At 33.4% G+C, this 23198-nt stretch overlaps 2 protein-coding genes across 8 annotated transcripts in view; one reads left to right on the top strand and one right to left on the bottom strand.

Annotated features, from left to right (window-relative positions):
- Positions 1-17201, bottom strand: part of LOC130899969 (disks large 1 tumor suppressor protein) — a 1257949-nt gene extending 1240748 nt beyond the window's left edge. For all 7 annotated transcript variants that reach the window (XM_057810209.1, XM_057810221.1, XM_057810210.1 and 4 more), the window contains exon 1: positions 16943-17201. In XM_057810209.1, the coding sequence (XP_057666192.1) occupies positions 16943-16961 (19 nt within the window). In that variant the 5' untranslated portion in view covers positions 16962-17201. The remainder of the gene's footprint in view (positions 1-16942) is intronic.
- A 234-nt stretch (positions 17202-17435) lies between these two features.
- On the top strand, positions 17436-23013 carry LOC130900093 (putative sodium-coupled neutral amino acid transporter 10). Its single transcript, XM_057810438.1, has one exon. It carries the CDS (start codon positions 18571-18573, stop codon positions 21034-21036), a length of 2466 nt encoding a protein of 821 aa, XP_057666421.1. The 5' UTR covers positions 17436-18570; the 3' UTR covers positions 21037-23013.
- The last annotated feature ends 185 nt before the right edge of the window (positions 23014-23198 follow it).

Here is a 23198-nt window from a genome sequence, read left to right as displayed (position 1 = left end):
TTTCCTTTCTTTTCGGTTCCGGCATTTTGCTCTCCAGTTTTCAATATTGAGTGCTCTTATGCCCTCCTCTATTTTGTTTCTCCAAGTTTTTCTTGGCCTACCCCTTCTCCTTGGCCACAATGGGATCCATTGCGTTATTCTTTTGATCATTTCAATTGGTTTTCTTTTCATTATGTATCTGGCCCAGTTGAGCCTTTATGCTTTTATGTATCTCACTATATTCTCCTTCCCCAGTTATTTTTCTATTTCTTCGTGTTTCTTTGCTCTTCTTTCTCATTCCTGTGTTATATTTGGGCCTGTTATAGTTCTCATTATTTTTCTTTCGGTTCTTTTAAATTCTCCTTCTTCTCTTTTGTTGATTACTGTTGTTTCCATCGCATATGTGATTACTGGTCTTATTAGGGTTTTGTACATTTTTATTTTGTTTTGTTTGAATATGTTTTTGTTTCTTCCATAGACTTGATAGCCCTTTTGAATCCTATCCTTCATCCTCTCTCTGATTGTTCGTCCCAACGTTATTCCTAGATAGTTAAAGATCGATACTGTTTCAAAATTGTATTTGCTAGTTTTTAGTTAGTTTGAATTTTGTTCTGGTTTTCCTCCTATTTTTATATATTTTGTTTTTTCTGCATTTATTTCCAGTCTGTAATTTCTTGCTTCTTCCTCTAATTTGTTGATCGATTTTATTAATAAAAATCGATAAAATTCATCATACCACTACAATAATTCGAGTAGAATTCCAGAGAAAAATATACAAGATCCTCTCCAAAGTAATTCGTTCTGTTTTAACACACCTGCTCCAGCGATTTTCCCAGTCTTTGTGGCAAGACATTGTCTGGAACCTCCAACAGCACCCTCGTCACAGTTATTTGGATGTTTTAATTCAATGAAAAATAAGTTTTTTCTACTATCTTTTCGATTTTAGAGAAAATAAAGAAGTCACAAAGCGATTGATCCGGTGAGTAGGGTGACAGTGGCAACTCAACGCGTCGAAGCTAACTCTGTTGACCTTTCTTCGCGATTTTCAAGTATTTCGCGATTTGGTAATTGATTCATGATATAGCTAGGTGCAACAAACTCCCAATAGATCAGCACTCGACTGTTACAATAGTAGACGAGCTTTTTCTTCACTTTCGAGCTGCTCGTGCGAGCTTTCACCGTACTCCGTACTCAACTGTTTCTAGATTGCGTCTATCGTGCTAATTACATTCAATTCGCGAATGTTTTGATCGTTCTTCATTTAATCTAGTATCTACACTCCGCTACTTTTCTCAATATCTTTATTTCACACGTTTTTTTGGTTCCAATATATCAGTTAGTACCCAGTACTAAAGCGTACCATTGGTACTAAATACTAACTCGTAGATTATAATTTTTTTTTACATGTCTTATTTTTTTTTATGAAAATTATAGGTAAAAGTAATAGGTAATAATTAGTCCATAGCAAAAATTAAACCAGTATGCAGCATGTCCGGAATTAATAAATTATTATTAGTAGTATTAGTAGTAAATATGAGCTCAAATTATTGCGGAATGCGGGAAAAAATGATATCGATTTGATTTCGAGTGGCAAGTGATTGTGCATTTTTTTGTATTGTAAAATATTGAGCCCTTAACTAATTCTGAACGTGGAGTAGGTAGGTAAAGGTCTTGCTCCGCGTTCCTAAGTGAATACCCGTTCAACGATCTTTCTGAAATTGGAAAAACCTGCTTACGAATTGGGCAAATGTTGCACGTACCCCAGAAGGAAAGGATATATCAGAGATGCGACTCAATAAGGGTAAAATAAACTGTTGAGGAGGTGGATAAGTTCAGTTCTTTGGAAACTAATCTCAGCGCAAAACAGGAGGAACCCTAAGAATTTTACAGATCTAACGACGTTCATTGTGGTGTTATCTGATAAATAAAGCTGCAATGTATTTTTATATGATGAAACTTTGGTATTAGAAACGTTGAGACAGAGAAGATTAGAATCTCACCATGATTTAAAGGTGATTAGGTCACTGTTTCATTGCTCTTTCTTTTTTGTTTAAGCAATTATTAATAGGTCGTCCTTAAAGATTAGTTCGTTTATATAAGCTCAATTATTTAGCTTTTTAGAAAGCTAAGCAGGTTACCTTCTAAGTTTTTACAAAAAGAACAAATACTGAATACACTGCTTACACCACCACTACACCAACACTCAGGATTACACTGTCTGACGCGCGTTTTGAGAACCAAATTATCATCTTCAGAGACTGTTTACCTTCAGTATGAATATCGCCAACGGTTCCAGAAATTCCAACTTAGAAAGAACAAGAGCAGATATGAGCAAGTTTGAAAGTGTTTTATTGCTTTTCGGAATATTCACCCCTTAGGTATATACATTTTTACAAAAACCACTTCTAGATATATTTTTTTCTGATTAAATGAATTTCAATCCGACAACTCATATCGTAGAAACATGGTTTTGGAAGTCTTCAAAATCGCTGTCCGTGCATCTTTTAGTCAACAAGACGAAGTCATGAGGCTAAAACCTGTGAATACAGAAAATGAGAAATTAATTAGATCTTTTTCTCTTTCAAATATTTTATTTGACGTTCGTTATGAGCGCTGGCATACGGAATTCATCTGGAACATATCTTTCTCACACCTAAATGCAAAATCGATTGTATTGCAGTCTGCGATATCCTAAGATAAACCTCTGTCTGTCTGTAAGTCACACGCCGATCTTCTTCAATTATGTTACCCAAAGCATGGATCTTTATCGGAATGACAACCGATTTGTGCTAAGCTTTTCGATATTCATCACTGACGGACGTACGACCACGACGAATTTTTGTAAACCAATCGTAAGCAATCTTCTGTGATAGTGCTTCATCACCAGAAGTTACACTGAGCGATTCTATGTATGAGTTCCACCATCAACAGATAACTCTAATATTAAAATTCTATCAAGATTCCGGTAAAATCTTCTTCATTTGCACCAAACACTTGACTTTCTCCATGTGCAATTGATTAAAGAGAAAATACAAAATGTTTCAGTGATAATATAGCTAAAACCTCAACTCAAACGAACTTGTATACAACTGTATTGGGAAACTAATCTGAGACTACTTCCTAATTAATACATTTTAACGATTGTTAGTGCATTCCAAATGGTCCGTTTACGTGGTAGTAGGCACTATCTCTTATTTCCATGACCCTACCAATAAACACGTACGTACGAACTTTGTAGTGGGTACGATCTCGAATATTAATAGTTTCCGCAGATATTTCTCCAAAACTTGGATCATTATATACCACATTACATAACGTACAGATCGTTAAATGGAAACACTTTAACCATTGGACATATTAATATTTTTGGAACATATCTTAATCAAATATGAATACATGAAAAGAAAACTGGATTTTGGATAAACTTTATATCCAATAGACTTAATTATGTAAGACTTTCACATTGAAATAACCCAACTAAATACACTGCACAACAAAATTGCATCATTCAGTTTTACCACTTTGAATTAACTTATTTAACGTCGCTAATAATTTTTTCTAACAGGACTTATTACTTTGGTCACCAGCTGGAAGTGAAAGGCAAGCGTCGGATTCCACAGAAGGTATTCAAAACGCAGATGGAATTAAGAAAGGACCAGCTTTTACCCGCGGCTTCGCTCACATCGAATCCATTAATTAAGTATCAGAAATCATTATAATAGAAAAGAACGAACTATGTAGCTATATTAGAACCTGAGCTCTTCTCCAACTCAACCGATGTAAGTGTTCAAAAACTCAAAAGAAAGAAGGTGTTTCAGCGAGTGTTCTTAAACCAAAACGAACTCTGTAGCTATATTAGAACCTGAGATATAGATCATTGAATGTAGAAAAACTGCCAAAAACCTACAAAAATCCATAACTCCACATTGAATGTGCGCGCCTAGCTCCTCTCCAACTCAACCGATTCAAGTGTTCAAAAGCTCAAAAGAAAGAAGGTGTTTCAGCGAGTGTTCTTAAACCAAAACGAAGTCTCTATTTTGAATAGAGCCTGAGATATTGAGGATAGAACGTGTGTATGTGAAAAACTCCCATAAGTAATGTACAAGGGGAAATCGCATTTGAGTATAACTTGAGAATGGTGAAAATTAGATGAAATCCGATGGTTGATGGCTGATCTGTGCATCACTACCTTCCATTGAAAAAAAAAATTAAGCAAATCGGTTGGGTAGAACGCCTGAACGGACTCGGAATGCAAATCATCAATTTTTTCAATATATATAGTTTTAGAGATGAAAAATGATCTCGTAAGCAATCTCCACAAAGTTACTATTTGTTTAACACGATAAAATTTATGGTTTAGGAGTTATATAGATTTTTAGATCGTTGAACATGTTAAGGAAACCGTTCGCCATAAAAAGACATTCTGAAGAAAATTATCATAAATTGTAATTATTTAGTGAAAATGCTTACAGGAGGTATTAAAACACAAACAAACATTTCTAATTGAACTACATAAGGAGAAAATTGAAATGAACAATTAAAAACCAAAAAAAATCTATAATAAATATTCGAAGTGTACCACTTGCACTTCTACACACTTCCGAATCAGTAAATCATTCCAAGATTCTACCTTATATCGCCACAATGGAAGTTTATTCTTATGGAAGTTTATTTCATATCGAGCTTTCAAGATATCCACAAAAAAATGAATTCATTGTATTTAATTCAGGAGAACGTGATGGCAAAGCAAAATTTTTACATCATCTAGGAAGCTTAGAGGAATATCACATAACATAGGTGGGAAATGGTTTTGGAGAAATTATTATAAAAACACAAAATCGATGTTGATTCTTTGTTTGAATTGAACCGTGAGGATTTTCATCTGCCCTCAAATGTAAATTATGGGAATTAATAAACCGTCTCGTGTGAAACCAGCTTCATCAGTAAACAGTACTTTTCCAACAAATGTATGTTGTTTATCTAGAAACCAACGAGCGTAGACCAATCTTGCTGGATAATCCTCTACTTCCATAGCATGCACTTTCTAGATGTGAAAGTGGTAAAGAAGTTGCTCCCGTAGAATCCTATGAATACTTGTCGTTGATACGTTAAATTGAAGTGACATTTTGCACACGCTAGTTGTGGGATTAGCAAGAACTCGATCCAAAGCTGGTGTTGTTGACCTTCGCCACTTGGAATATCTTAAAAGCAACACCGGTAAAGACAAAGAACGAAATGATCGATAGAATAAACTTCCATTATGAAGTTATAGGGCAGAATCTTGGAATGCTCTTCCAAATTCACAGAAATATCCTCCGTAGACTCTAGAAGTTTGTAGAAGTGCAAGGTGCCCACTTCGAACACATATTATAGTTTTTTTGGTTTTAACAGTAATGTATTCATAATAGTTGTACTGATAATTTGATTTTGATACCAGTATTTACGTTTGCTTATATTTTTATTCAAGTTTATGATTTTTGCAATGATAAAAACAAAGTATCTAAAAGTTATTGCTATCAATTCAAATTGAAATTTGTTACCATCGATGAAAGCTATAGAGTACAAAACAGACCTTGAAACTTCTGGAAACTCCGTAGACAAAGCAGTAATGGTGAATCTGCGGTTTTCTTTAACCAGTCTGTCAACTCGTTGAACCAGGTCTTCTGAAACGACAGATTTGCGTCCTTGGCCCCCTTCAACATGCACATGCACAACTTTCGATATCATTCACGCACAACACCATCACTCATGAAGTTTTCCCAATACACACGACCCATTCTTCGATGGATTTCTGTTGCACATGGCCTTCAGACTGTAGAAAACGAATCACAATTCTCAAATGGCGGGAGCATCAATAATGGCGGGCATGTTTACGTGGCTGTAGCACAACGCCGACTGACACCCGAATGTCAGTTGGTAGTGTCTGCACGAAGAGATCGGATTTTGAAAAAAAAACGGCCCCAGTATTTGTGTTCTGGATGAGTAAAATGTATAAAGCAGTAATAAATGTTCTAACACATAGTATTCATTTTTCAAAATACTTAAAATAATAGTCACCTATAGTTGCCGCATTTGAAATCCTAGAATCATATGAAGGTACCACCATTTTTTTGCAGAAAATATCCTTTGACTTTCCAAAATTTCATTTAAATGTAACTTTTAAAATGAAAAAAAAATTAGGGATTTTCAAAAAATATATATATAAAAATCGTTCAACTAGGTTCCGGGAAATTACTAAACGACAGAACAACAGGGTATATATTTTCAATTTCTTGGTTGATTATTTGGGAAATCAACCCCTCACTTTCACCTAGGTAGCGAGAAAAGGGGAATTTATCAAAAATAATGTAGGGGTGGAGTGGTTTACACGTGAATGAACAGATAGGTCTACGTTAACTATTCCTATTAATTTAATAAACAGTTATATTAAGGATCAATTAACAATACAGACAAGCATGTAAAACAATTATTGATACGTGATTTCAAGCTCGTGCATTTTCATTCAATTGATTTTGAGTGATTTTGAGTTGTATAATAAATTAATGAACGGAATTAATAACTATGTTTTCTAGCAAAACAAGAAAAATTTCACGGAAATATAGACGAATTATCATTTTTGGATACATTTGGTCTGGAAATAGCAAGGGATAAAAAAGAACGCAGGTGTAGAACTGACTGTCTAATTTTTAAGACAACGCTGGAACAAGAAATCTTCATCCATTAAGTATACGATGGCAGTCCCAAGACTTGAGTGTAATTGAATGTTAATGAAAGTTAGCCCGTTTCTAACACGAAACTGAGCGCTAATTAGTTATTTAAGAAAGTTTGTCTAAAAGTTAAGTAGGAATAATGTATGTCATACATATTTTTACGATTATTTTGGATACTTACTAAAAACTAAATCGAAAATTCTATATACAACATTATAATAAAAAATTTTTTCAATACATCTATAATAGTTTTAGTTCAGATAAATTTCAAACCAGAAAATTTAACCTCAAAAATATTTGAAAGTACTCAGTACAAACAAAACAGTATGCCTAGGATAAGAAATGAGGCACTTATAAAAAATAGGAACCAAAAGGAAACAAAATAGTTGAGAGATGTTTAAACTGGTACGAACACGTAAAAAGAGGAACACTACAAAGCCTAATACGAAAATTGACAGAAGCAAAAAGACATAAGAAAATAAGGAAGGCACACAGGAAAGGAAAATAATACAGCAGAAGAATGAAATAGCAGAGGATCGAAAAGAGTGAAAAAATAGATAGAAGGAGAATGGAGAACTGAAATCCTAATACTCTGACGCTCGAAAGGGCATAACGAAATTTAGAGAACAAGAAGAAGGAAACTTCATGAGTATATAGTAACGTGAGGCTAGCTCAACTTGATAAAAAACCTAACAGCAGATATAAACATGTAAATTATCATTGTAATTGCTAAAATAGTTCATTATTATCAAATCAAAATCAGGCGGGGTGAGCTACCCCTCATCGAATAACTTTCACCTTATAAGCCTAACATCCTGCATCCTGAAGATCAACGAACGACAACCAGCATTCTTACCAAACTGAAAAATTAACAGAGACCGTATAGGGCTTTTGCAGTAATGGTTTTTTGGTTATACAAAGAACTTTCAACAATTCTTAATATAGCAGAATTATCTCTTTTAATAGAAAAATGTAGAAACTATACGATAACCAGCGGTGGACAAGCTTGAAGTAACCATTGAGGGAAGTGGGTGTAATGAAGTGCGTTGTAGTGGGCTACGTCGATCATGTTCTGATCATAACCATTGGACCTGTTCTAGACATCTAACTATAAATTGTCGAAATAGAACTGAAATGAGCAAAGGCATGATTCACCAACAGTAATCTCGTTCCATTTCACGAAGACTAAGATTACAAATAGGATAAAAACTGCAACCTAACTCTAAGCAGATGATACAAGTAACCAAGGAGGTGGTATGGCTGGCGATTAGAAGCGCCAGTGATATTCGAGGTCATTCTCTATAGCAAATTAAACTAGAGGAGAAGAAAACGCCTAAACCTAAAGGACTGACTTTAAGGGAAGTTGCAAAGAATGACGACTGTATAAGCTTCAGGGTGTTGGGTCTTTGTAGATTAACATCAACGTGCAGGTTGCCATGACGAACTTTAGGATAAAAGATATAAATAGGACTAAAATCAAGCCAGCTTCCTTTCGTCTGTTGAAATCTACCACAAATATGTATCCAAAAAAGGCAATCTGACTGGAGCAAGTGAGAGAGGGAAAGGTCAACGCGGCTTGGCTTGCTACACAAGATAATAACATTAGTGTGCACATCTATACAGTGCAGAGGCATTGTAAAGCATTCCCAGTGCATCAAAGCTGATTCTGGGATGCTTATGTGTATTGAAGGAGCTGATTGGGGAAAAAGCGAGTAGAGCTGTTCTGGATCCTTGCTTGGATTAAGAAAGCTTGGGGGCAATGAACTCAGAACCATTCAATCGCTGACGGAGCCATTGGGATTTTTTTACTCGCAGATTGAGACTTTGAGGGTTAGAAAAAAGATAGAACAAAACATTCATAGGTAAGTCAAACGCCTCAAACTGAACGGCGATAAATACTGACAATTAACTAGAGGGCAAGCAGAACCTGGTAGATTCAATAAAAAACCTCCCTATTTGTGTAAAAATACTCCCATTTAATAATTTTTTTCAAAACAAATCAACATAGAACTTATTTTCACAAAACGTTTCATTCTGCAGACAAGTAAGAAATGGAAGTTTGAATTAAAATATTAGTCACACAAAATGTACAAATAGCGAGTTCTTGTGTCCTTTGGGGAAACATGAACTTGCAGATGAAAACAATACGCCGTACTATTAGCAGAATCTTCCTTCTATTCATTTAAAAAAAAAACAGCCTTGCGTCTTGTGAATAATTAAATCCGTTTTTAATTCTAATCTTTGCTGTTCATTCTTGTTGGTGTTTATCCGTGTTTATTATTATGCAAAAGCCATAATCGTCAGTTGCCGGGTATGCAAAACGAGCATGTTAATGAAAAAATATGTGACTATTACTGTATTTCTTACATTTAAAATTACAGAAGCTTCAAAGCGGCATCAATTAAGAAGTATAGATAATGCTTATACAACTAAAATTGCAAGTAATTTAAATTTAGAATATAACTTCAATTAACTGCAATATTGCAATGAGCAAAACGAAAAGCATATTTTTCTTACACAACTACATAAATATTGGGCTCTAAGCAGAAAAAAATGTAGTGGTGTGAGATCTTGAGGATTTGTTCTTATCTACCAATTCACCTTCCACAGAAACACTCGATTAAGAACATCACGTACCTAGTACGACGTGCATTAATCTTTTTGTAACCAGATACAACCATCATTGATGTTTGGAAACATATTGGCAAGGACTATTATAACTTTTATTCGCGTAAATTGTAGATAAATTGTAGATAACGTTCCCTTGTAAGATTTTCAACCTATTTCAAGATTTTTTATAAGGCAAAACCTGAGTCAGTCTGCTGTTTCCAGAGTTTACCGTCGTTACCAAGAGACTGGTAACTTTCAAACGCGGTTCCGGAAGAACAAGGTTCACATCCAAAAGAGATGCCCAATTCATTGTCAGCACATTGCTGCGAAATCGGGCTCTCACTGGTGTTAAAGTCCAGCAAGAACTCAGAGTGGCTATAAAGTCAGAAGAAGATTTAAGGTAGCTAACCTTGGACCGAAAAGGCCAGCTACTGGCTCCAAATTAACCACAACTCACCGAGCAGCTAGTTTACGATTTGCCGTTGATTGGACTAACGAACAATGGAGCTCCGTTCTCTTCTTCGAAAAAAAAAAGCAGAATGCGCCTTCATAGTGGCTATAGACGAGGACAAGACATGGAGAAAGATTTCGCGCAGTGTTTCACAAAAGAAAACGTAGATTTTGGAGGTGGTTCCTGGATGGTTCGGGCGAGGATTTCAATGGAAGCAAAAACCAAGTTGGTTTTATTGAAACTGGCGGGGGAGTAGGGGGATTAACGACGAACCGATACATAGAAGAAATAGGGGATAGCGACGAACAAAATCGAGTAAATAAACTCATTCGATCCACGAAAAAGCGATTAGAAGCTGTTATTAGGGCCAGTAGAGGGAGCATTAAATCTTGATAGGTTAGGATAACCCGTTTTATTCGTTCAAGATTCTTTTTGGTTTGATGGTTTTTTTATCAAAAAAAAACTTAGACAACAACATAGACCACTCATTATAAAGTTAAAAAGTAATTGCTTTGAGATGCCAAAGTCAGAAAAAGATAGAAAGCTACAGATTTTTTGCTAGAGAAATTTGACCATGAGCGTGTGACTTGAGTCGATTTTTTGCTCATGAGTGTATATCGCTCACGTTAACCAGTTTATTAACAAAAAAAATAAGTAGCCTCAAACGTGTAACTCAACGAATGTCAATTTTGAAAACAGAATATAAAACATTGGAAGATAAAACAAAATTTTCTAGATGTAAAATAAAATATACAATACAGTAGTAATAGAAAGAACCTACTCGTATATATACGGAAAAAAGGTTTTTGATTACATTAAAAAACCTCATAAATAGCAGTTACGTTTAATATTTCGTTACAAAAATACTTCACTTCTTAACTATAGAAACTTGTACGTGAACAAGCCTTCTTACTATTCGTATTTCCACCCTATTTTCGTAACCCTCCCTTTACAATACCCTAAACAACGATTGAAAGCGGAACGTAGAAGGGAGAGGCGTAGAGTTGCTTCGGGTTTGAAAGTTCCGCAGGATATGTCGAGACACTTCAGATAACCGAACATTTAACAAACAGTAGACGAAGACAAAAGGTGTATATAGGATTCCGTAGCATAGCATGTAGAGAGATTATGTGACAACGAGACACGTCTGGTTGTAGAAACTCGATTGGTTATAACTAGATAAAACTACCATACATACTGTTGAAACTAACTTGACGGTGACTCAACGTATTCACTGTTGGAATAATACGAACTCCATGACGAAATTTATACTTCGCAAAAGTGGATATCTAAACAACGTAAGATGATCCCAAAGTATTTGCTCCTCGTTCCAATAGTTTATTCTATTGAGTCTCGTGAACAACACATCAGGTATATCAGTGACGTACGCGTTTTGAAGACTATTTATTATTGTTACGAACTCATCTCCGCCCTTGAGCCGGTCCTGTTTGGATATGGAAGAAATCTAAAATGAGTCGCCTTTGATGAATTAGTTTGATCATTGTTTTTATATCAGTTTCCAAACCAGCGGTTTATTTACATTGTTTCTTTCTAGGAAGGTCTATTATCTATTTATTTGTCTGGTTTCTTCATTTTTCTAGATCTTTGGAGAATTATAAGAAGTTTAGTTCAGTTTATAATAAACAGTCGTAGTGGATAGACTGAAATAAAAACTAATGGAAGAATTTAAATAAATTAGTTGATTAAGTTATACTGATAGGTGAATTAATTAAGTTAGTGTAGTGTATAGTGTTTAAATAAATTAATTCACGCCACGTGTATATAAATACAAAAAACATTACATTACTATAGTCATAAATGTGGCACGCTGAAGGGTTTCAATATTCAATACAATTGGATAAACACTATAAAAGGAATACACCAAATAAATTTCACGTAAACTTATTGAAATCTATCGGAAACCTTAGAAATTAAATTTCAAGTATCTCAATCATGTTGATTTAGCTAAAGTGTACTGAAAAGTTCATAGGCTACCGTAGAAAAAATATTTTTTCGGCAACCGTATTTTCACTATTGTGGAAAGCGAAATACGTTGTTGTCATTGTGTGTAACCAAATATTATTCTGGAAATCTACGTAGGCATTTCAAGAATTCAGTGCGACGACATACCAACTTACTAATTCGACTAATTGAGTTTTTCTTTTTGAAAGTTTGAATGGTTTTTGAATGAAATTATTGCAACAGTGAAATAAGCAAGGTTGAAAATGTGCCTGATGAAATTACTGATGCAGTTTCTGCTGCCACAGCGCAATTACTACCCTAGAAAAAACAGAGGACGTAATTTTGGCTTATTTGGCACAAAAATCACAAATCGTTTAACCTTCTACTCTTGAAACATCTACTCGATGCTGAAAAATAGCAGATGTTTTGATTTTCTGGATGGAATGTCGAAGAAATTGTATTTTGCGTATAGTAAGGGTTAAACAATACTTGTTATTATTATATTTCTCTTTGTATGGATTCATCTATGCATGCTTCTACTACGTTGGAAGAACGTCATCTTCCGTGTCTTTTCAGAGTGAGCAAATCAGCGCCGCTTTCCACCAACATGGTTGCCGAAGAACGCATTAGCCCATGTCCGGTATGTTCTTCGGGATTTATCAGTTTCAGGTATTTTGCAACAAGTTTCGGAACAGCGCTGATGGTACGGCGTCCAATATGTTGGGCTTAGCACCTAAGATTTCAATATGCAACAAATAAACTTCTGCAATCTGCATTATCTTCTACATCGTCTAAATAAAAACGTATCAAATCATCTCTAAAACACTAAAATCATTTTTGTTAGTACCTTAGACTTTATTGGTATATAGTCCACAGCATGACGCCTCAAAAAAGTAATAGTTTTTGGGTTTTTTTGTTGACAGAAATGACCATTACAGGTAAACAGATTTTTAGCATCTAGAACGGACTCCACATTAAAGAAGATTTCATATTCTTGGTTTTTTCGATACAATAAACTATAAAAATATCTTCACTTACAGTTTTAACTTTTTTGAGATCTCGCACTTTCCATAAAAAGTTAATACTCGTGTTCATATCTCGACCTAGATTTTGCTGGTAACAAATCAGCACTGGCTTGTGTCGCTAGCCCTAATATGACTATGTTTTAAGGAATATATGAATTTTTTTAAATTATTACGAATTAAACTGATAGAAAATAAAACAAAACTCAAACACATTCCGGGTATTTCCATCGTATATCAAAGGCGCCGCGCTTCCACCGAATTTTATAATTCCAATACATCTAGGCAAGACCGGCTCCAGAGAGAAGACGCTAAGTCTATCCAAAACATTACACGTCTCCAAAATGGTGATGACGTACAAAATCAACTAATGAAGTGAAGAACCAGAAAAAAAACAAAAGCTTCTTGATACATAAAAGGAAAATTGGGCAAATGTGGTTCAATATAAGAGGCACAACTAAAGCAGTAAAGTACCTAGCGTTTGGCTAGACACGAAGCTCAGCTTTAAAAAGCAGGTCAAGAGAATTCAATAGAAAAAACAGAGAAAACTCTTTCAGTTCTGTAGAGTATAATGCAAAACATTGGTAGTCCTAAGAGGAAAATCCTTTCGAGCTTGGTCCATAGCCAGATTTTGTACGATGGACCAATATGGCATACTGTCTACGAAAGAAAAACTTTTATCTCAAAGCTGACTTAACTATAGAGGAAGATAGCTATCCACATACGCAGCGCATACTGGACTGTATCTGCCGAAGGAGTAGGGGTAATTGCAGGGCTGGTTCCTATGGAGCTGCAAGTAAAAGGGAGAAAAGACAGATACGACGGAGTGTCGAAAGCTGACGCAAGAGCAAATCTTATCCAGAGGTGGCAAGTGGAATGGGACAACGGAACATATGGCCGATGGACCCACCGACTCATTCCTATTATCGAAGCCTGAGTGAACAGGAAGCATGGAGAAACTGACTACTTCTTAACACAAGCACTCACACACCATGGTTGCTTTATACCAGACGGAGATGAGACACTTCTAAATGCACCTACTGAGACGATGCCGAGAAATCAGTCTTCGACTATTCCAGATGGGAATAAGTGGGAAACTTGTATATCCAGAAACGCGGACGAAATTTCAATATTGCCAGTATGATGGAATGCTTGTCAGAATCATAGGAGTCCTGGAAGTATACCTATGAAGCGATATAGGCTATAAGCGCGAGCTCAGGGAGGGTCTTAATCGGTAAGAGTCCGACACTACCCGACAAGGATACCGGGTGTCTATGGGGATTTCCCCTCCTACAGAAAAAAATGTATTGAAGCAGCTGTTGATATACCTTTCAGTACCTACAGTTTTCTCCACATAAAATCTAGATCAATTATTGGGGTACTATTCTGTATTGTACGTATAAAAACCATATTTTACATTGATTTCCGAATTGACAAGTGTGAAGTATTTTCATCGTCATTTTCCATTCCCAAAATGTATCCGCCTTAGTTGACGACAACATCTTGGTATCCGTGTTAATTGGTTTGAGGTATATTTAGGATAATTTCGTCATTTTTCGTATTTTTCAGTTTTGGAAAAATGCGAATTATGTCAGGCTTATGGATCTGTCCAACTAAATTATAAATGCTTGTTCTTATTTCCAACTCATAAGACTTGTCAATGCAACTGATATAAAAAAACTTGTTTTCGTAATTTCAAGGAAATAAAATAAATTTTGTTTCGATATTGTATTATCTCAATCTATTTTTAAACTCTTTAATTTTGTGCCAAAACTATTGCAACATAGGTTATATGAATTTTAATATGAATAAAATGGTATTCTCAACGCTGTCATATAATTTTCATACATTTTCAAATCTTTTTTCTTATAAATTAAAAAAATCTCCGCCTCTGCATTAGGGTTATAGTTAGACATTAGTTACACTACTTTTGAACCCGTGAGGCCATGTCGTTGGTATAAACCTCAATAAAGATGAGTAATTTATTTTAAGTTTCGTTTTAGATGAAATAGATTTTATTTTCGAGGCAAAAATATGACTGAAGGGATCTTTTAAATGAGGTATCAATTTATATAGCTCGTACTATTCAAAATAACGTATTTAAGGGTTTCAAGGGAAGCGGGTTGATGAGAAATTCACGTCACGAGCATCAAAAGATACATTCACGAAACGGTTTTTTGTTTAGTATAATGGGTTTTTTAAGATTTAAGGACAAAACCTTCTGAATAGACCCGAGTTTATAATGTTTTCTTTGAGGAGTTTTTGTAGACTAAATTGCATTTCTTAAAAGTAATAAATTTGTTATGACTGGTGACAAATTGTAAAGGATTTCTGATGGGAAAGGAGCGGTTGATTCCAGACTAACGAATGGCTATTGATATTAATGATTTTTGATATGTTGTGTGATATAAAAAAGTTATAAAACTTAAAGTTTCATTTCTTCATAAATGTATTTATGTCGACCGTTTTCACACTCCAAATCAATTTTTACAAGCATAAAGAGTTTATTGAAGAATTTCTTCCAATAAACGGTTCGAAATGATGAACTTGTGAAAACATACATAAATGAAACTCGAATATATCAAAAATATTATCCAATTCATACTTACTGCAGTAAAAGCGAGCTTTGTAGTTAATCAGAGTCATAAATACAATCGAAAGCAGTAAAACGTCGGCAGAACTCATGAAATATATACAGAATTTAATAAATAGCTCCAAGTGAGAATAAAATGACAAAACATTTTTTTAAAAATACATTTTATATAAAATTCGCAAAAAACTTGATAACATCATATGAATATGAATTTTTAAACATTCTTTTCTTTCAATAAGTCAGTTAAATAAATTAAATTCTCATTTTACATTGAGTATTGATGTTGTATTATCAAAATTGCACAAATTTTCACTAATCTACATTGATTTCAACCTCCACTTGTTGATCAAACTATAAATTGATTGTTTCTGGACACGATAACTGACTTTTGCGTTTAAACGTTACTCAGCTTTTGGAAAAAAAATACAGAATGTTTTAATTATTGATCACTAAGAACCTGTCGTTCCTCGCCTTTAGAGTTGCAGTTCGATTAGAAGTATTTTCAATAAATAATTAAAATTCATGATAATTTTCTTCAGAATGTCTCTTTATGACGAATGGCATGTACAACGATCTAAAAAATCGATTGAAAACTTCATTTTTGCTATCTATAGATTGTAACGGTTGTCCCTGTAAAAGTAAGGGATTGTTAACCATTGGGCATGAGCCGCCCCTGGCCTTCAGATGGTAGTGTAGAATTATTTAATCTGTCAAACACTACATAGATATACGTAATCATCAATTGAAAATGTTTAATGTTCGAATGTATAATTGGGAAATTATTCTTAGATCTAAGTTCTGATTTCGCATCTTTAAATACCTATAACTCAGAAACGAAGGGTCGTGTGAGAATTTGTTTATGTCACGGCATTATTTTCACTGAATTTATTGTATCAATCCCTGAGCACTCTGTATAAATTAAGTAACAATCCGAGATCGAGCATTTTTTAATATACAGCAAAAACTGACATTTTTATGAGCCTTGAAACGAATAAAATTGTTAAGACAAAAGTATGAAGTAGATTACAATAAATTCATGGAATGTTGGAAAAGTAATAAATCTCAAGATTTTTTTGATTCATTCTTCTCAAGCTTGGTTTATGCAGCCAAAATTGAAAATTAACTTTAAACTAACAAATTAAATTACTAATTGAAAGACACTGAAATGCTATTTGTAGTTCATGCAGAAAATTAACAATAAATTTAAATTAGATCGCCAGCTTTCAACTTCTTTTTTTATTTCCTTAATTTTGTGAGGTTATAGGCACAGAATACGTTAGATAAGTTTGAATTGTTGGTATTTTTTGTTTATAACATCCTTGTTCTTTGGTTATGAAAATACCAGTAATTTATAATTATCCTTAATTTACTGCAAACCAAGCTTTTCAGATATATTAATATTGAAATGAAATTATTTTTATTTTTAGTTCTTGTCTCTCTCTCTCTCTCTCTCTCTCTTTCACACGCACAACCCTGTATTCTGACAGAAGAACCACATCATCCGTAGCAACCCCCACCATCTCGGGAACACGTGTTTCTATTAGTATCGATAAAATGATTTCCGTCAACAATATTACTATAAATATACGAGAAAAACTAGAAAATTATCTCTTACCCTGCTTCTTAACAGGCATTATTCCACAATAATATACACACTCAACTGTCAAAAATCACCTGTACACACAAAAACTAGGCTAAAGTCAACCGATTTTCGCGTAATAAGGCCTATTTAATGTTAAATAACACGTTTGAGCAAATACTGAAGGTAACTATATCTGTAAAAACTTTTACCGACAGGTTTTTACGATGCAACAATAAGGGATGTTTGAGATCACTTTTTAGAGGTTTGCCCCCGTTGCCTTTTGGCACAAACTGAAGATGGAAAGCGTCGCGACGACCTTGTAAATTCTACTGCATCGGCACTACTACTGCAGTCTGTTGCACAAAACCCAAACCAAAGTGAAAATTGAATAGGATTTATAAGATTCCTTTATTTCACGCTGATGTAGTTCATTCCATCAATGATAGATGGCAGTATTATATTTGATAGTTGGCTGCACAATAAGTCATTTCAATTCATGTTAAGTTAATTTCAAAACCAGCTGATTTTGATCCTTGTACCGTAAACAGCCTTATAAAGTATATTGTGAAGTTATTTCATTATTATTGGAATTAATTTGTGATAATGGTCTTTTGTGTGCAAACATTTCAAAACCACGTTCAAGAAATGTGGTATTAGTAAGGATAATTAATTGATGAAGTGGCTTCAACTGTGAAGAATCTGATTTTATTGTTTTTCTTTCCATGGTATAGCCAGGGACATTTATTGTAGATATCAAAATCGGGAATTAATTGATCGAGAGTAGTGTCTCAAATTTTGTATACATTGTTAAATCCATGTAACTCAAAATACAACATCATTTGAACGCAAAATTCCATTTTGAATGTTACATGTTCATAATTTACACAAAATTCAAGACACAAAGATTCTCAATTAATTAAGTTCCCGTTCCCGATACATATGTATCGAAAGCTCGGAATATATATTAAAAAAGTACATTTTGGTTTTTGATTCCCAGAACAATCACGTTTATTGCTGTATACTATTTTTTGATAATAGAATATACCAAAATATTACACACATTATAAAAACATTCAAAACTAAAAATTTGGACACAACCAAAAAGTTAACCAGAATATTAAGACAATCCATTGATACAAGTTTTTGTCTTATTCACAATTTCCATCATTAATATGTGCCAGGTTTGTTTCGTTTGTGTAGTTTTTGTAAAATCCCCTTAAAAGTTCACGCATTATCACTTTTATAAACATCCAAGCTTTTTGCGGATCTACTCCACCAAAAATCCTCATTTAAATATAAGTATCATACGTTGACTTTTTGGTTAGGTTGTCTTTTGAAATGATAGACATATTACAAATACTTGTAATGCCAATTTTTTGTTGCATGTACATTATTGAATTGCACTACTCACTTATCGTTATTTTATAAATTACCATAATAAGGTCAAAGACCGTTTCAATTCTACTTTTTTTTTAAATCTCGAGACCACAGATCAACCACTTGAGACTTGAAGTTTGCACAGGTCTGTATAAGAAAAGAAAAGAAGAATTTATCATAGATTACAATGTATATATACTATAGGTTATATTACAGTATCAACGTAATTTCAATAAATGTGGTGATAAAATTATGTTTAAAATAACTGATCGATAAAAATCAATATGGATACACTCAACGGACATGTTATGAATTTAGCGAACAGCATTATTGGTGTTAGTGTACTTGCAATGCCTTATTGTTTCAAGGAATGTGGAATTATATTATCAATAATATTATTATTAATAAGCAGTATCGTTTCGAGACTAACGTGTCATTACTTACTTAAATCTGCAATTATATCTAGAAGAAAGACGTTTGAATTTCTGGCGTTCCACCTGTTTGGTAGCTTAGGAAAGCTTGCTATAGAAATAGGAATGATTGGTTTTCTACTTGGTACCTGCATAGCATTTTTTGTGGTAATGGGAGATCTAGGACCATTAATAATATCAGAAGTAACGCAAGCACAAATTACATCTACAACTCGTACCAGCATTTTATTAGCTTTAGCTCTATTTGTGGTTTTACCACTTGGACTTTTAAGGAATATACATAGTTTGAATAGTGTATCAAAAGCTACTATGGTGTTTTATTGTTGTTTAGTTCTTAGAATCATTATTGAAGCCTTGCCGCAACTATTTGAAGACAATTGGTATAACAAAGTCAACTTGTGGAGACCAGAAGGCTTATTACAGTGTATTCCAATTTTCTCTATGGCACTGTTTTGCCAAACACAGTTATTTGAAATATATGATGTAGTTCCAAATGCAACACTTGATAAAATGAACAATTTAATAAGACATGCTGTTAATTTTTGTACAGGAGTATACATCTGTGTAGGTTTGTTTGGATATATAGCTTTTGTTAACAAATCTTTCACAGGAAATATTTTATTAAGTTTTGAACCAGGGTTTATATCACATGTTATGAAAGTGGGATTTATATTTTCAATTGCTTTTAGTTTCCCTTTGGTTATATTTCCATGTAGAGCTAGTATTTACTCGTGTTTATTTAAAGAAGGTTATTCTGTACATGAAGGTAGTGTAAACTATATACCAGAGGGCAAATTTAAAGGCCTCACTTTGTTAATAGTAACTATTTCTCTGACAGTTGGTATTCTAATTCCAAATATTGAACTAGTACTAAGTTTAGTAGGTTCCACTATTGGTGTGATGATATGTGTCCTCTTTCCTGTTACTGCTTTCATTTGCGTTTCTCAAAAAAACACAAATGAAAGACTTCTAGCACAATTTTTGTTAATGGTTGGTATATTTGTAATGGTTGTTGGAACATATAGAAATATGCAAACTGTAGATAGTCTACGACCTCAACTAGAGCTCATTACCAGTAAATCTCTACATGAATTGGAAACAAATCAAGTCAATATTGAAAAAAGTATAAAGAAGTTGCCTGTAACAGAAAAAATTGAAATAAAACCTGAAATAATAACTAGTGATGAAGTTGTTAAAGAAGTCAGACATGAACCGCCACAGCCTGTGGAGCCTGTAGAAGAGGAACCCGAAAAAAAGTTGATACCTCAAGTTCCTAAAAAAATAAAGAATATGTTACAACAAGAAAAAGTGAAAAAATCAGTTGAAGAAATTAAACCCGCTCTTGTTGCCAAAGATATATTAAATGATACAAAGAATGAACAAGTGGATATAGAAGCTATAAAAAAAGAGGATAAAGAAGAATTGCTACTGATAGAAAAATTAGAAACGTTTAAAGAGAAAGAACATACAGATGAACATAAAGCATTAATAGAATCAATACAAAAACAAAATGAAGTCCAAAAAGAAATTGTTGAACAGCAAAAACAATTACTCGAGGTGATAAAGAAACAACAAGAGACAGAGAGTGAACAAAAATTAGATGAGGTGAAACAAGAAAAAATGAAAGCAGTGAAGCAAATTGAAATTATCGCTCTCAAAGCTATAGAAAAAATTAGTGAAGGAGAAGATGCCAAGAAAGTTGTAGATGGTATGAAAGAAGGTATAGAGAAAAGTAAACTTATAAATCCAGATACCAAGCAAAATGTAGATAATCAGATAGATCATAGCAAAAAAATGGATAAAGTGCCTGCTAGAATTAAAGAAAAGGAACGGTTTGAAAAAAACGTTCAGGAAGTTAAAATAGAAGTACAAGAATTGAGTTCTCAATTAAATGAAATAGATCAAAATTTGAAAAACAAGCATGGTAATGATATATCTCAACAACATCTAAATACAGAAAACAAACTTGAACCAAAACGCAATATAAATAAGCATAATGATAAAAAAAGAAACAACGAAAAACCAAAAAAATTGACAAAACAAAACAATTCCAATAAAGAAACTGAATCTTTAAATCAATCTAAAAATGGTTCCTTGTACTTGAAAGTCGGTGCAAGTGATATAAAAATTAGTGACGACAACAATCCTGCTAAACTTCTACCATTACCTATAGCAATATCCAATTCAAATAAAAAAAATGACAATACTGTAGATGAAAATGGAACAAAAAAAGACAAAAATAAAATTGTTGATAATAAACAGTCGAGTAATGAAGTTCAAGCTTTAAGAAGAGATATTCTTAGTATATCAACAAATTAAAAAATAAAATTATTAAAATGACTGCTAACCATTTCATATTTATTATTCTTTTAACTTTTCTTTCAGTATTTTTGTATTTGTTTTGACATTTTTGACTTTTTTTCTTATTATTAGTAAAAAATTTTATTTGTGGTGTAATTGATAGTGATAAATGCATATATGTAATACTTCTGTATGGACAGTTTCTATAAGTGGAAGCCAGACAGGAAGACAGAATAATAACGCTTTCTCTATCCTCCGAGGTTCCAGCTCGGTTCCACGCATTCTCAAGCATGCGCAGTTCAGATAAAGTATCTCGAAAGAGAGAGAAAATGAATTTTGTCGGCACCGTAACGTAGGGACGTTTTTTCCCATAGCAACTGTCCATATAGGAGTATTACATATATGGATAAATGATGGTTTAGGCTAAGATTCATAGAAAATAGTTTATTGCGAAATTTCCTATTTAATTTATTAAAATCAAAATTATTCATATCTCACTCATATTTCAAAGGGGCATATTCCAAAAAAATTGGCATTTTCCGTCCAATGTATACTTTAAGATTATGTTGATTTAATAGTACTATATAATTAGTACTAACAGATTCCGCGTGGGGCGCCAAGAGTCACTATTGCAATGAGTTAAGTCCTTCTATGAGAGTGAAGATTTCCAATATATGTAATACTCCTATATGGACAGTTTCTATAAGTGGAAAGTGTTCCGACTAAGTGAAACAAATAATGTATCGTTCTCTCTCTCTCTCTCTCCTCCGAGCGCTTCAGTTAGTTCTTCGCATCTTTTGCGCGCAGTATAAAGTGTCCCGAACGAGAGAGAAAATGAATATTTTCGGCAACGTAACGTAGGGACGTTTTTCTCCCATAAGAACTATCCAGATAGGAGTATTACATATATGAGATTTTCACGAGGTGGTTATGAGAAAAATAAGAAGAAAAAATGCATAAATTTGGTTCTGACCCCGGCCTACACAACTAAGTCAAAGATTGACGCAAACAAAAAATATTTATTATCTTTATTTGAATGTGATTTCCAAGTCATACCAACATCGGGCTACGCTAGATTTGAAAAAATTATTTCAATTTAAAATTCTCGTTCCACGTTGCTCAATATCATTTTGTTTTTTTTTTTATGCTGTTCTTCCTTACATTAAACGAAGATTTACTTAAGTTTAAACACAACTTTTGAGGGCGAGCTTTAGTTTAAACATTTTTGGGTTTACTAATTTCGTGTTTTTTTTCTTACATTAAACTAAAATTTAAATCAAGTCAAATTTGGTTTCGTTCTCCATAAGTTTTAACTCAACAAGTCTAAATCAACTTTAACAATGGTGCCATATCATTCGAAAAAAAATGTTTTAAAGCTCTTCATAGATTTTACATGAGTAATTAGTAAAGATATCATTAAATCTGTATGGTACGCCTATGTACTGAATCAACTGATTCAGAAAACATTTCATTTATAATAGTTTTTGTTTCGTATTTCCTTTAAAACTAGCATCTATGAATTTATGGCACTATTGAATTAGTGGTGCGATATGACAAATATATATTATAATTTTTTAGGACTTTGCCTCACGAAATTTCGGATTTTCACTTCAATTATGTTTCTTAGTTAATAAAAATTTTCATACAGGGTATATTATATCGCTAGTCCTTCAGCAAACTGGCATGTATTCGTGTATAACTTCATTGCAATTATTTTTGACACATTGTAATTGCAGTTACTTTAACTACCATTTCAATTGTAATGTAAATAACAAAATGTGATATTTATAATCATTGACTGTGATTTACTTATTATTTAAAATCTAATGTAAAAGATGTAATAGACTGTATCGAAGAATGATTTTAAAAATAAAAAAATATGAAATACAACTTTCATGTTATTTACTACAGTGTGCTACAAAATTAACAGCTCAATAACTTGTTTGCTAATACTTTAACAAATGTCAAATTCTTGGTTAAATATTAGAAAAAACGTCACTAGATGACGCAGAATTTGGCTTCTATAGGGGCGAAAAATACAATCTGTAAGGGTGTTTGATAATGTTTAGTTTTTTTGAGTGTTTCTAGGGATATTGGTAAGGTTCTTTCTATTTTTGTGATTTCCGTTATTCACTAAACCATTAAAGTTTGTGTCTACAGACGTCAGGTCTAACTTCCCA

This window comes from Diorhabda carinulata, chromosome 12, assembly GCF_026250575.1.
Source record: "Diorhabda carinulata isolate Delta chromosome 12, icDioCari1.1, whole genome shotgun sequence".
Taxonomy (NCBI): domain Eukaryota; kingdom Metazoa; phylum Arthropoda; class Insecta; order Coleoptera; family Chrysomelidae; genus Diorhabda; species Diorhabda carinulata.
Note: the sequence above shows the minus strand (reverse complement) of the source record. Positions and strands in the feature narration are given on the sequence as shown.